The sequence below is a fragment of the Dendronephthya gigantea genome, unplaced genomic scaffold (genome assembly GCF_004324835.1).
Source record: "Dendronephthya gigantea isolate DGI-Jeju-01 unplaced genomic scaffold, DenGig_1.0 000082F, whole genome shotgun sequence".
NCBI classification, from domain to species: Eukaryota; Metazoa; Cnidaria; class Anthozoa; order Malacalcyonacea; family Nephtheidae; genus Dendronephthya; species Dendronephthya gigantea.
The window spans coordinates 77060-92677 of NW_021163092.1; the positions used below are offsets into that span (position 1 = coordinate 77060).

Sequence of the window (15618 nt, forward strand, 5' to 3'; positions counted from 1 at the left end):
GACTTGAAAAAAACTCTAAAATGCTGAAATTTTGCGAATTAAAAGTGTATTCTCGTTAAAATTTTGCGAAACAGAGGCGGGATGCAATTTACTCGACAAACGTCATCATCGGAGAATTCGTCGGCAAACTTCTGATTGGCTGTGGCAAGTTCGGAAAATTACGAAGGTCAACTCAATCAAGAAAAAAGATCTTCGTAATTTTCCGAACTTGCCACAGCCAATCAGAAGTTTGCCGACGAATTCTCCGATGATGACGTTTGTCGAGTAAATTGCATCCCGCCTCTGTTTCGCAAAATTTCAACGAAAATACACTTTTAATTCGCAAAATTTCAGCATTTTAGAGTTTTTTTCAAGTCTAAAAACGACAGATAAATATAGTCAATATATCCAAGGTGTTGTATCTGTTTTTTTTTTAAGAAACTAGCGTAGTATTTTGTTTTAAGCGATGGTATTAATGTATGTATTATATTTTTTGCGAGGGAGTTGCCAGCCTTATTACTCGTGCTCTAGGAGGGCACGAGTCTAGGTTTCGTCGTGTGTCGGTCGCGTTTTGGACCCCGATGACCCAGAATGCATTGCGCGCTTGACCCAGTAATGTATGACGAAATGTAATTATTCGACAATACAAGCCACTTTTACAAACAATACGGCAAAATATATTGCACAGAAGACATTACTACGGTGCGCGATGTATATTACGAGATATAATTATCCGACAATACAAACCACATTTTACAAACAATACGAAGGATGCAAAAAATATATGCATAGAAGACATTACTACGGTGCAACATTTAATGCATATTCCTTGGTGCGATGTATATTTTAAATTCCTATATGAAAGCAAGATATATGATCGATGTTTTCGCTGTTTTAGACCTACAAATGCTTATAAATCACACTTATTAATACCTAAATGTTTGAACCGTCGACTGACATTACGAACAATGCGAATCAATACCATTACAACTAGATTTTTGAAAGCTTTCGTCGGAACTAAAACACTGCAGTCTGCAGTCAATATATAATAGAAGCATTGACACAGTAATATGTCACGCCGTGCGGATTGTTTATGGGCTACCTATAATCGGCATTTGTGAATTGTGATAATAATGTAAATGTATTATTTTATACTTGTGTGATACATTTTTGTCGTGTAAGTCCTCCCAGGCCCAGGGTAACCACAAAGCCTTAACTTACGCTATAGGTTCCCACAACACGCCATAATTGTGTCCCTCAAGTAATGCTATTAAATCCCTAGAACACAATCCCTAGAGCACGAGTGTACGCCTAAACCGGCGTCTTGTTGTAATTATATACATATATAATAGCATGAAGTATAACAGCAGTGACCGGGCTGCCTGTGGTGTTACTGGGATTTCTTCATCATGGTAAGCCTTATTCTGATACTATATCATTTGTGATGTCGTGGTGCTATATCATTTGAATATTGACTGGTTTAGTGCTTTATGATTCAAGATAATACATTTCTTTCTTTTAGCAGTTCCTGTTTAGCCATGCATTAAAACTCAAAGTATATACTGGTTTCGTGTTCACCGCGATTGGACTGCATCATATTCGACAATATTGACTTAAGTGTGGTATGTATATAGACAATAGTACTGTATTTCTTTAACTGAAAATACGGAATACGAATCAGAATTAAACAATAGTAGCTAAATACAGAAATTTTAGCCAAACTCTGTATAAATAATACAGGCAATTTTCGGGCAATTAAAATGACTGAATAAAAAACATTTATTTTAAAGCATCGAGGGAATTTCGGTTAAAATTAAAAGAACTAAACTTGCGGTGATGTACAGCTGAAAATATGTGTTTCGAAGTTCGAACATGAAGTCTTACTGTAGATTCGGACACTAATAAAGTCGTCGTATAGGCCTGAACTATACAATAATACTATGCCGTAAATAATAATAGTAATAATTTAATACTATACAGGATTTAACTCCGGCTAGCGTGACACTCTTGTCTGAAAAATAGCAAAGATGGGCACCCGCCCCTGTTGTTACTGATTTACGATTTGCAGTGACATTAATGGGCTTCACTGAAGAGCTATCATCAATAGGTTTATTTACATCTGTGTCCATTGCTCTGTAACTTCTGTGCTTTATTTGATAGAAAATCCTTAAATTAAGATTGACCAATTAAAGAGCTGGGTGACTACCACGTGATCATGAGGTTTGGAAAATTAAACCCTGTTTTTTTAGCCGGGGCATGCAATTTAAAGGTGAATTACCCGCGAGGGCGGGTGATTCCATTTTAAATCACCTACAAAGCTTTCATCCCTGCGGGTAATTTCTCGTGGTATCACTCTCGTTCCAGGTTGATAACTGATAAAAATAAGGACGGTGGCGGAATTAATCCAAATAGTTTATCCTATATGCTAAAAATTGTGGAAAGTATTGCGAAGTCGTTTTTATTTCAAGTAACAATATATCGTATACATGGAATCACGCCATCATCGCATCGAAACTAGAAAATATAATTGCATTTTAGGAAAAACATGGCATTAATCTAATTGGCCGTCATTGTCCGCTTCAGTTCCATTCCTAGAGTAAAGATTTACTAAATGGCGGAAGCGTTTTTCGGAGAGGCTTTTCGAGCAAGTGCTTCGTTCACTGGCGGAAAATTTGTGATAGCTATCGGCACTGACAATGTAGAAGTTGCCAAAGAAGTGTGCAGAACTGCCGGTAAAGTAGCATTAGGTCTAGGCGCTCTGTATGCTGGTTATAATTTGGTTAAGCAATTAATCGACAGCGCGTTCACAAGAAGTGTTGGTGGCGATCGCGATGATCAGGACTCTCGCGACATTCGACCAGGAAGTTTGCATGTTGAGTTACATTGTTTCACAGACGAAAGGTTTCTGGAAGTCTTGGCGGATTACGAATCAGGAAAAATGAAGGAACGCTTGCAGGATGAACTTTTACTGGTTGGAATTAAAGTGGAAGGACTGAAGGTGAAGATTGAAAACATGGAGGAGGTGAATGAAACAAAGAAAGCTATCAACAAGAGGTATATAAATATACACTTTTAGCCTAAAGAACGAGGCGCGCGAGATTAGCAAAAACTTTCAGCAATTTGAAGGTACTTTGATGTCCTCTGGTACAGCTAGCATTGAAATTTCTAGCTTTTTCATTCGCAGGATAGATCAAACTAGGTCAAAATATGAACTGTGCTGCCCCAACTATAAAGCTTTTAATAAATTCGGTGAACGGCAGCTAAACACAATGCTTTAAAGTCTAGAATGATTATCTTTCGTTTTGCAAATCCGAACCGGTTCTTTTCAGAATTTAGGACTGATTTTACGCTCGCGTGTTTGCATACTTAGGAAATAAATTAATAATGGTAATTGCACTGAGTGGAGTGCAATCTGGTGTGAAATCAAACGCGCGAGGTGCAATTTCCCCTTTATTATATTCATTTTGAAATCATACAAAAAATTAAACAAATTCAAAACGATTTATTGGCTGAAAGAACCGTGTAAAATGCAAGTATTTGTGCCATTTTCCCCTGCCATGTGATTGGATAGTTATACTGAAATAGTAAATCTGATTGGTTATTGTAGTGCAGGCTTCAATCTTATTGGCTTATAAATGATGTGATTATTGCTCAAAAATAGTGCAATTTGGGAATTAATCACACTATTTTTAACCCATCAGATTGCAAGAAACATCATTGATTTCAAAATGAATATAATAAACAATTCAATTCCCAAGACTTCAGAAATGTATTAAGTTGTTACCAGTAAGTCACCTTCAGCAACAATGGGGGATTTCGTTTTAGAACAACCAGCAAGTTTGTTTACCATTTCAGTAACATTTCATTTTTTACCATTTCAGAATGCATAAATTTTTACTACTTCCGGTAAAACGGTACATTATTTACCATTTTACATTAAGTATTAAAAATTTAGGAATTCTGTTTGGCTTTGCCTAAATAATGTAAAGAAATATGGCGTAATGGCGATTAGATTAAACGGAATTCTTCCTTGTTACCTTCAGCAGCCTGGCAATATCACCGTTCAAACCTCAACAAAAAGCATTCTTTAAAATATGGCGATAACTGGTCTCAAAAATAGGCGAATATTTTCATTGATTAAGGTTTATGATCGTAATCAGCACAACCTCGTCTCCAGGGAATTCCTCAGGGTGCGTGGCGAGACATTCCGATTTTAAGTAATTAAAATTAATCTTTTCTTCTGAATGTGTGATGCTTTAAAATTAGTCTTAGCTATAGCTTGTTGTAGAGATGCATCAAGCACTTTTACATAAAAGAAACAACTTTTTCCTTCAAACCAGATCTTATAAAGGCGAAGATCTTCACAAGATGATGAGGAATATCGACGTTAATGCAGTGGCGAGTGGGGAATTAAAAAATGTTCCGGTAAATACATATTTGTAAATAACTTCCAAGAAAAATGATAAACAAAAATTCCAAATTGCTACATCTTATGTAAGAGAAGACATCTTGAAGACAACTCAAGATATGAAGTATATAAGAAAAAGACAACCTTTTGCGTTGATATTTCGACTTAATTTTTTGCAAAGACATTTTCACACCAACGTATTCTACTTATTTTCTATTCACAAGCCGTAGCTAAAAGCTTAATTGGGGGGGGGGGGTGATTAGGAATTACACCCGGAAATTGTGACAGAACATAGCGGAATGCAAAGTTGTCCAAATTCTATGCTATGGACCATGGACGTTCAATGGTCATGGCACTTGTGCGCACGCGCGAAATTTAAACGAGTACGGACTGGTGATTAGCAACTTGCTGATTGGCTAAGACAAAATGTTTGTATTTCAATTAAAAGCGTCAGCAATTTAACTGAAATTTTGCAAACTATTTTTTTAAAAAATGTCTCGTAAACACAATATGAAATGCGGATCAAATAATGTATGTAAACACTGGGGAGAGATTAAAATATAAGCAGAACTGGAAAAGTTAAGCGGTGAAAGTTAAGCGGTGAACAACTCGTACTTTATAATCCTTGAAATGGTAGGTGTCTATCTTGTTTATTTCGTGTTTGCAGTAAGAATGCATTTTATGAGCTCGGTATGTCGTTTTGCAAAGACCTAACCGACTATTTAAGGCTTTACATCATGGTTTTAACTTGAAAAACAGTTCCTGAAAGTGTAATTCGGAGATTTGATGTAATTAACAAATATCACTTTGAAGCTTTTATATAGAGTCGACCGCAATCACTGTATGATTTCAATAAACGAAAAGCAATATTCGACACTTAGTGTTTGGGAATTTAAATTATTTTTGCTGTTTTGAACGTTTAGCTATACTGAAGTATTAACTAAGTCAATATGCAACGCCTGCAGCAGATAAACGGTGATGACGAAAAATGTGAAACATCAGCTAATATATTGAGATGATGACGAAAAATGTGAAACGTCAGCTATTATATTGAGATCTGGCTAGCTGAGGAAAAAATTTGCTTCGTTTGAAATGGCGAGGGGTTGCTGCATGCATGTATTTCTAGTTAAACATTATTTTGTTTCACTAAGGACGATCTTCTTTACAATTGCCTGTAAAAATTACTTCTTCACAATTGACATTGTCACTGTCATATGTCACTGTCACTGTCGATACTGATGTCACTGTATCGATTGTACTGCCAAATTTCTGATTTATTCATTTGGTGTACTAATCTACAAGCTTATGATAATGAGATATACACCGTAATTTTTTTAGGGAAAAATAGATAATGCTGATCAGACTGAACGTCACTACGACCTAATTACCAAAGACAAGGACGAAGACTACAAATCAGCATTAGAGTCGTATCGTAACGCTCTTGAACGCAGATTAAGACTATATGCAGAAAATCATCCTGCAACAGCTTACACTTGGTACCATATTGGAATTATGCAACATGAAATGACAGATTACGAGTCAGCTTTGGAATCCAAGCAAAAGGCTCTTGAAATCAGGTTAAGTTTATATGGAGAAGATCATCCTGAAACAGCCGACAGTTATTACAGCATTGGAATCACGCAACATGAGATGAAGGATTACAAATCAGCATTACATTCGAATAAAAGAGCTCTTGAAATCAGGTTAAGATTACATGGAGAAGATCATCCTGACACAGCTGACAGTTATTACAGCATTGGAATCACGCAACATGAGATGAAAGATTACAAATCAGGATTACGTTCGAATAAGAGAGCTCTTGAAATCAGATTAAGATTATATGGAGAAGATCATCCTTACACAACTGACAGTTATTACAATATAGGGATCACACAACACAAGATGAAAGATTACAAGTTAGCAATAGAGTCTTATCAAAAAGCACTTGAAACCAGGTTAAAATTATACGGAGAAGATCATCCTGACATAGCTGACAGTTATTACAACATTGGAATCACACAACATGCGATGAAAGATTACAAGTCAGCATTAGAATCGTATCAAAAAGCTCTTGAAATCAGGTTAAAAGTACACGGAGAAGATCACCCCTTGACAGCTTCCAATTATCACACCATTGGACTCATACAGCATGTCATTAGAGATTATCAGTCAGCATTAGTTTCAAAGCAAAAAGCTCTTGAAGTCAGATTCAGACTATATGGAGAAGATTGTTCTGACACAGCTGACAGTTATTACAGCATTGGCATAACACAACATGCTATGAAAGATTATAAATCAGCATTGGATTCAAAGGAAAGAGCTCTTGAAATCAGACTAAGATTATACGGAGAAGATCATTCTGACACAGCTGACAGTTATTATGGCATCGGAATCACACAACATGCGATGAAAGATTATAAATCAGCATTAGATTTGAAGAAAAAAGCTGTTGAAATTAGATTAAGACTATACGGAAATGAACATCCTGAAACAGCTGACAGCTATTACAGTGTTGGAATCACACAACTTGCGATGAATGATTACAAATCAGCATTAGAGTCGTATCAAAAAGCTCTTGAAATCAGATTATACGTCCATGGAGAAAACCACCCCTTGACAGCTTCCAATTATCTCACCATTGGAGTCATTGAACATTTGAGTAAAGATTATCAGTCAGCATTAGAATCGTATGAAAAAGCTCTTGAAATCAGACTAAGACTATACGGAGAAGATCATCCTGCAACAGCTGACAGTTATTACAACATTGGAATCACACAACATGAGATGAAAGATTACAACTCGGCATTGGAATCGAATAAAAAAACTCTTAAGACCAGATTGAAACATTATGGAGAAGACCATCCTGATACAGCTGACAGTTATTACAACATTGGAATCACGCATCACGCAATGAAAGATTACAAATCAGCATTAGAGTCGTATCGAAAAGCTCTTGAAACTAGAGTAGGAATATATGGAGAAGACCATCCTGACACAGCTGACATTTACTACAACATCGGAATCACGCAACACGAGATGAAAGATTACATATCAGCATCGCATTCGAATAAAAAAGCTCTTGAAATCAGACTAAGAGTATATGGAGATCATACTGACACAGCTGACAGTTACTTTAACAATGCAATCACGCAAGATGCGATGAAAGAATACAAATTAGCATTAGAGTCGTTCCAAAGAGCTCTTCAAATTAGACAAACACTGTATGGAGAAGCCCATCCTAAGACAGCTGACTGTTATAGTGGCATTGGGGTCACGCAACATAAGATGAAATATTACGCGTCAGCATTAGAGTCACATCAAAAAGCTCTTACAATCAGAATAAAATTACATGGAGAAAACCATCTTCAAACTGCTGACAGTTATCACAACATTGGGGCCTCACACTATGAGATTAAAGATTACCCATTAGCCTTAGAGTCGCATCAAAAAGCTCTGCAGATTAGATTGAAACTGTATGGAGAGGTCCATCCAGGGACGGCGGACAGTTTTTTCAAAATTGCAATGACGCAAGATAAAATGAATAATTACAAGGCATCGTCAGAATCGGCTAAAAAGGCTCGGGAAATCAGATCAAAACTAAACCCAGAAGACCTAGATGAATCAGACGGAAACTATTACACGTCAGCAGTAGATTTACGGCATAAAACCTGCGGAATTGCATTGCCATTATTCGAAGGAGAAGAACCGCACCTTGCTCACCGTTATTACAATATTTAAATCACATTCATTGAGGATTTAGAGCGCCAATTTCAAACATTTTCGCAGACTTGTCATTTCTTCATTCGAATATAGCTCATACTTTGGACATATAGTTATGTTATATAATACTAATAATTAATAAAACGCTTGTTGCTAATGCAAGAGACGTATTGATATAACTCATTGCAAACGCAGAAATTTCGCACGCACTTTATAAAGTTAACAGCTATTTCATCTTTGTGCTATATCATAAAATACTTTAGACGACTATTCTGTGTTGATATTAGCTATAACATTTTTACATGAACAGTCGTTAAAATTTGAAAAAAATTGCATGTGTAAAGCAATTTTTCGTATTATTCTGAACTCCACTCAAGGACGGATGGGTGGACACGTCACCTAGTATTTGGAGTAGGGAAATAATATCTAAGTACCCCCCGTATTTACGTATTTGATAGCAAAATATTAAGGATACAAAATCCACTTTTATATTGTATTGCCGTATGATTGCAGCTATATATGCGACGTTTGTGTTGGGATATATCCAAAGATGAGTAATTTCCACAGAAGATCGATATTTAACGTCTTCTTCGGACTAGATCAAAAACAAAATGGCGTTCACCAATAGTTAATACTGTTTAAAAACACCGTCAATCATAGGTTATTTGATTTTCACATAATTTATAATGTATATATACAATTTGTTTAACTTACATCTAAAGCGATTGGAAGGCAACTTTAATTAAAATTCTAGACATGTACTGACTTCAGTTACACGTTTCAAATCCATTTTGTATGGCAAATATGATACTGCTCACTTCATTCAGGACAATTATAAATCCGATTAAATTTTATCGAGAAAAAAATAACTAATTGCTCCTTTCCATGCAGTTCCAAAATTTCGGGTTTTCAACGAGCTCCCTTTTTCGTGTTGTTGCCAAATATTCCTAAGCAGCTAGTTAACCTGATAACGCGAAGTTTCAGTTGTGTTGTCATCCCCAGTCCCTCCACTGTAATGTTGCAGATCTCAAACTTCGAACTGGACTAAAAACTTTGCACGGAGGGGCGTTCTGATTTCAATTTTAAGGCAAGGATATTTAGCCAATGTAGGCATTTATCCATAAAATAATTAACTTTTAATTCCGGAGAGATTTTTCAATCAAGATGAAGTGATACACAACGAAAATTAGGCCGTGAATGAGTTCACGAGTTGTTATACAGGGTGTATCAGAAAAAACTAGAAGATTTTAAAATGTCCAGAAAACTATCATTTTATCAAAATATCTCAAAAATGTATTTAGGTCTAAGTATTTTAGCATCTCCTGGCTTATCTAACAGTAAAAACTACCAGAAAAATTAAGCTAAAAAAGCGGGAAAACGGTTTGTAAAAGCCTCATTTTCAACCGCTTGCGCAAAGAAATGAGAGGTTCAAAATCCAAGTTCATTTAAAGAGATGAAAGTTTGGACTCTTTTGTGCAATGTATTAAAATTTCAGGAAATTTGATAAACATTAAGTCCGCCGTGAAACGTTTCAAAATTGGACTTTTTTTCGTTTACTCCGCTCTCGCGTAACCTTTTTTCATGCAAGAATGATTACATGCATGAGTGATGGTTCGAATGACGTACTTACAATCCTATTGTTATACCTCCTTACATTGATGCTGTATCTAATAATGCTATTGTTAAAAAATAAACTACACAAAAACGTCAAACAGTACACAATTGCAAACAAGAGCAGAGTTTACAAAATTTGTTGTTAGTTCTCAACATGTCCTCCATTTCTTTGCACGCAAACTTCTGCCCTACTTTTGCATTCTCCAGGTGTAATTACCAGAACTCTTTGTTAAATAAAACAATGAAACAAGAGTATTCATTGTTGGACTTGTTGGTTATGTTTTAAGTACGTCATTTGAACCATCACTCATGCATGTAATCATTCTTGCATGAAAAACGGTTACGCGAGAGCGGAGTAAACGAAAAAAAGTCCAATTTTGAAACGTTTCACGGCGGACTTAATGTTTATCAAATTTCCTGAAATTTTAATACATTGCACAAAAGAGTCCAAACTTTCATCTCTTTAAATGAACTTGGATTTTGAACCTCTCATTTTCTTTGCGCAAGCGGTTAAAAATGAGGCTTTTACAAACCGTTTTCCCGCTTTTTTAGGTTAATTTTTCTGATAGTTTTTACTGTTAGATAAGCCAGGAGATGCTAAAATACTTAGACGTAAATATATTTTTGAGATATTTTGATAAAATGATAGTTTTTTGGACATTTTAAAATCTTCTAGTTTTTTCTGATACACCCTGTATATATAAGGAGTGTGGATGTAAAATTAGGTCAAGTAATGATGAAAATACAAGGTCTAAAAAATACAAAATTTACCAACGTTATAGAGCAAAACACTGCCCACTTTACAATCGTTTGTAGTAGCCAAAATGGTTGTTTTGAATACCTAAATTATCTGCATGCATGATATTCAGCCGGGTAGCCCCGTTTACACTACACTCAATTTATTGGCACGGCACGTCTAAAATGGGTACCCGTACCCAATTTTATTATTGTTCAGCGTACTAAAAAAAGGCCGGGCACAGATGAGATGGGCACGGGTCCCTATTTTAGCTGTGCCATGCCAATAAATTGGGTACAGTGTAAACGGGGCTAAAACCGTTGGTTTTACACACCCGACTTTGTTTAGACGGTTATGCCGGTAGATAATATTACAAGCAGGTTAGACCATAAGCCATGCAGGTAAATATTCTAACCATCCACGGATACACTCGCATAAAAACGGCAGTATTGTAAAATTAAAGATGGCATAAAATTTATGGACGGAAAAAAGATTTAAAGCATTTTAATGGCGCTGTTGGTTACTTCAACGGAAAGTACACTTGATGGCCCGTTTCTTATATCATTTTACAAAAATATTTTTACTAAAATTGCTTATTTTTGGTATATGAAAGGGATTCAAAACCGCTTTTCTTCGGGAGCATGAATGCTGCTAACTATCAAACGAATTTGAAATGTTTCTTTCACTTTTCACTTCAGACATATCATTAAGGATAGTTTCTTCCAAGAAAGAGACAACAAAAGTCGCTAATGCATAACAAAACACATTCAATGATTCTAAAGGCTTTTATAACACAGATTAAAGATGATGTAAAATCCGTTCTGCGCATATATTCTGCGCAGCAACACATTCCATCAGTGGGGCAGCAATTTTGGGGGAGCAATTTTGGGGGAGCAAATTTTGGAATGTTAATGATATGCGATATTAACGCGTTGTATTACAACACAATTATTTTATCTTATGTTAGGCTCGAATTGCGAGTGACGGAGATAAGGCTGCTAGATAAGAGCAATATTATGCTGAAAGGAATTCTTCAAGAATTTATTTGTTGAATGAGGACACGAGATGGCGAGGCTATTTGTCGTCGCTACAGACGCTACTTTCTCGCTTGTCCTACAATTACAAATACTGTATATAATATATAGTTTTAAATAACGGCCGGTTTTTTTAACAAGCTTCGCTTTATATCTTCTTCAAAATATAATAATATTTTCTTCAAAATATAATATAAAATAAGCATATTCAACACAGCCGGTCGAGCGAGAACGAGAAGAAAATAAGAAAATTGAAACGACACATACGTCATGTAAAGATTATATAACCAACGTAAACAAACATTGTTATGGGGAGAATATATGCGCAGAACGGACTTTACATCATCTTTAATAAAAAAGTATGTATATACAACGTTGAAAGCTAGCGTTCGTTTGAAGTCCTCACAATTCACATTCGTTTAAAGTTCTTTATGAAGGTGAGATAACTTTCTTTTTGCTTACGCGTCTATTTGCTAGCAGTTAGTATCTGACAACCTACACACATTTTCCTCGGAGAAATTATTTTTAAGCACTATAAGGCCGAAGCAGAGGTGATTATGTATACGGCATTTCCCCGCCACACAAAGACAATTTGATATTTGATCTCATGTGATCATTTTACAAGCTCGCTAGGCTCATATTCGATTCCTGAGTTGTAATAAGAACTAAAAGGATTCAAAACCGCTTTTCTTCGGTTGCTTGAATGCTGCTAACTATCAAACGAATTGAAAATGTTTCTTTCGCTTTCACTTCAGACATATCATTAACGATAGTTTCTTCCAAGAAAGAGACAATAAAGTCGCTAATGCATAAGAAACACATTCAATTATTCTAAAGGCTTTTATAACACAGCTTAATAAAAAAAGTGTGTATACAACGTTGAAAGCTCGCGTTTGTTTGAAGTCCTCACAATTCACATTCGTTTAAAGTTCTCTATGAAGGTGAGATAACTTTCTTTCTGCTTACGTCTATTTGCTAGCAGTGTGTATCTGACAACCTACACACATTTTCCTCGGAGAAATTATTTTTAAGCACTTTTAAAGGCCGAAGCAGAGGTGATTATGTATACGGCATTTCCGCGGCACACAAAGACAATTTGATATTTGATCTCATGTGATCATTTTACAAGCTCGCTAGGCTCATATTCGATTCCTGAGTTGTAATAAAAACTAAAAGGGATTCGAAACCGCTTTTCTTCGGTTGCTTGAATGCTGCTAACTATCAAACGAATTGAAAATGTTTCTTTCGCTTTCACTTCAGACATATCATTAACGATAGTTTCTTCCAAGAAAGAGACAATAAAAGTCGCTAATGCATAATAAAACATATTCAATTATTCTAAAGGCTTTTATAACACAGCTTAATAAAAAAGTGTGTATACAACGTTGAAAGCTCGCGTTTGTTTGAAGTCCTCACAATTCACATTCGTTTAAAGTTCTCTATGAAGGTGAGATAACTTTCTTTCTGCTTACGTCTATTTGCTAGCAGTGTGTATCTGACAACCTACACACATTTTCCTCGGAGAAATTATTTTTAAGCACTATAAGGCCGAAGCAGAGGTGATTATGTATACGGCATTTCCGCGGCACACAAAGACAATTTGATATTTGATCTCATGTGATCATTTTACAAGCTCGCTAGGCTCATATTCGATTCCTGAGTTGTAATAAAAACTAAAAGGGATTCGAAACCGCTTTTCTTCGGTTGCTTGAATGCTGCTAACTATCAAACGAATTGAAAATGTTTCTTTCGCTTTCACTTCAGACATATCATTAACGATAGTTTCTTCCAAGAAAGAGACAATAAAAGTCGCTAATGCATAATAAAACATATTCAATTATTCTAAAGGCTTTTATAACACAGCTTGATAAAAAAGTGTGTATAACAACATTGAAAGCTCGCGTTCGTTTGAAGTCTCCACAATTCACATTCGTTTAAAGTCCTCTATGAAGGTGAGATAACTTACTTTTTGCTTACGTCTATAGTTGCTAACAGTGTGTATCTGACAACCTACATACATTTTCCAAATTTTCCAACCAGAAAAGGGAATTGAAGACCATGCATAATTGAAATGCTCACCTGCTGCCAACACACGTATTTGCAGATTCTGTGAGAAGTGTGAAGACTTGCATTCGCCTAAAGAACCGTTTTTATCTTTTTGACGGTAAGATCATGTCCTTTGTCTCGCTAAATTCTAGTTAATTCTTGCAATGGCGATCTCACAAACGTTACATCTTGTGCAGGAACGTTTCTAAAAAGGATCGGCAGGTAGGAGTCGTGTGCAGATAATTCAATAAGGTTTGCCTTGAGAGCGCGATGGGTTATGGAATACTCGGAACTCTTAACTTAAAACCTCTATCACTGTATATGCACTCCATACACCACGATTTACAGACGGTATAAAATTTATAGATGAGGAAGCCTTGAAGCGGTCAAGCTTCGTCTAAATCATTCACGCGGGAGTGTATTTCAAAGGAATGATCGCTCGCTTAAATTTTACTTTCATTTTTAAAAATTCTTGTAGCTTAGTTATTTTTCTCTGTGTTTGAATGACTTTAAAATTTAGTAAAATTAACTTAATGTGCTGCAGTCATTTGAAACCTTAAATGCTACCTATACGATGTGTAAACTGGTTTTAAGCTTTGAATCGATGAATTTCTGATGCAAATTTCTTTCCGTTATATAGCTAAACTGTAAGTAATTATGATTATTCAGTCCCTTAGAATAGCAGCATAGCAGTTCTTTCCCGTTGGCGGATTTGGAGTTGATCAAAATATATTATATAGATAAATTATTATTACTTTTATTATTATTTTTATTATTATTTTTATTATTATTTTATTACTTTTATTATATTAGAGAAATTCTTAGCTGTATAACGTCTAGATGCTAGCAGTGTGTACGTATCTAAGAACAGACACGAGTTTCAAACGAAATTTATTCTTGTTAAGGTTGGCAGGGCCCATGCAGGACTGTCAAATGTCGACAATTATACAATCGCGATTGTAATTGAAAGCAATAACTTTGCGATTGAAAGCAGTAAAACAATGGTTCGGGCCAAGATTCTAGGGCATATTTTTTGTTTAACATATTTTGTCTGTTTAGAACTTCGAGTGCTAATTATAGTTTGTAATAAAGCCTTACGCGCCGCCACTGAAGTCAGGACAGAAACTGTCACTGATATTAAAATGTATAATGTTTTAAAAAACTAAAAATACATGCATGCAGCAACCCCTCGCTATTTCAAAGCAAGCACGCAATTTCCTGAACTAACTCGACCTAAGCTTATATTATTGTGAAATGACTCAATAGTCAAATCAGTTTTTACCATTCGGAACCAAGGTAGTCATAAAGTGTAAACATTGACCCCAGTCCCTCTATAAACAATGTTTATATAAGATTAGATGCGATGTTTTGGGCCGGTGGGGGTGGGGGGGGGTTGGTTACGTTTGATTTCTTTTGTACGTATACGCGTAAAAAATTAAACGGATTAATCCGTCGGGCAGAAATGGATACGCATTCCCTACCCAAATTATCTCGCAAGTTTCGGCCCTGAGTCCCCCAAAATGTTCTTCAAAACCAGGTGCATTCAGAAAAATAGCTCAGGTAGATTCGAAAAGGAGATAAAGAAAACTAAACAAAAACAACCTTTAAAAAAATATACTAAATAGAAAATTTGAAGGATTTCATTAGTTTATATCGACATTAACACATATTTGCATTTTTTTTCGGCATAAGTAAGCTCGTTTAGGATATAATTTTTGTGCACATATGTTGACATTAGGAATTTATGGAATAGAACATTGGACTTTTTATGTTCTAAAGATAACTAAAATCATACAGTAATTATTAGAAAAATGCAGACAAAAGTATTCATAAATTCATTCCATAAATTCCTCACGTACACATGTGTATGTGCACAAAATGTTTGTGAGCAAAATTTAAAAAAAATACAAGCCTAAAAGCCAAATTACATCATGTTTTCATGAAATAACAATTCAAAGAAACTGATATCATAACATGTTTATATTTCTTTACATGCTTTATACGATAAAAAGCCCCAAATTCAAAAGAAATCAGGAATAAACTTACCTCGCAGGCACGCAAAAATTTATTTTGGGATCACT

General features: G+C 35.5%; 1 protein-coding gene across 1 annotated transcript; it reads left to right on the forward strand.

Annotated features, from left to right (window-relative positions):
- Positions 1-1517: 1517 nt before the first annotated feature.
- Positions 1518-8125, forward strand: LOC114532898. Its single transcript, XM_028554485.1, has 4 exons — positions 1518-1601; positions 2518-3033; positions 4320-4404; positions 5726-8125. Exons 2-4 carry the CDS (start codon positions 2591-2593, stop codon positions 8123-8125), a joined length of 2928 nt encoding a protein of 975 aa, XP_028410286.1. The 5' UTR covers positions 1518-1601; positions 2518-2590.
- The last annotated feature ends 7493 nt before the right edge of the window (positions 8126-15618 follow it).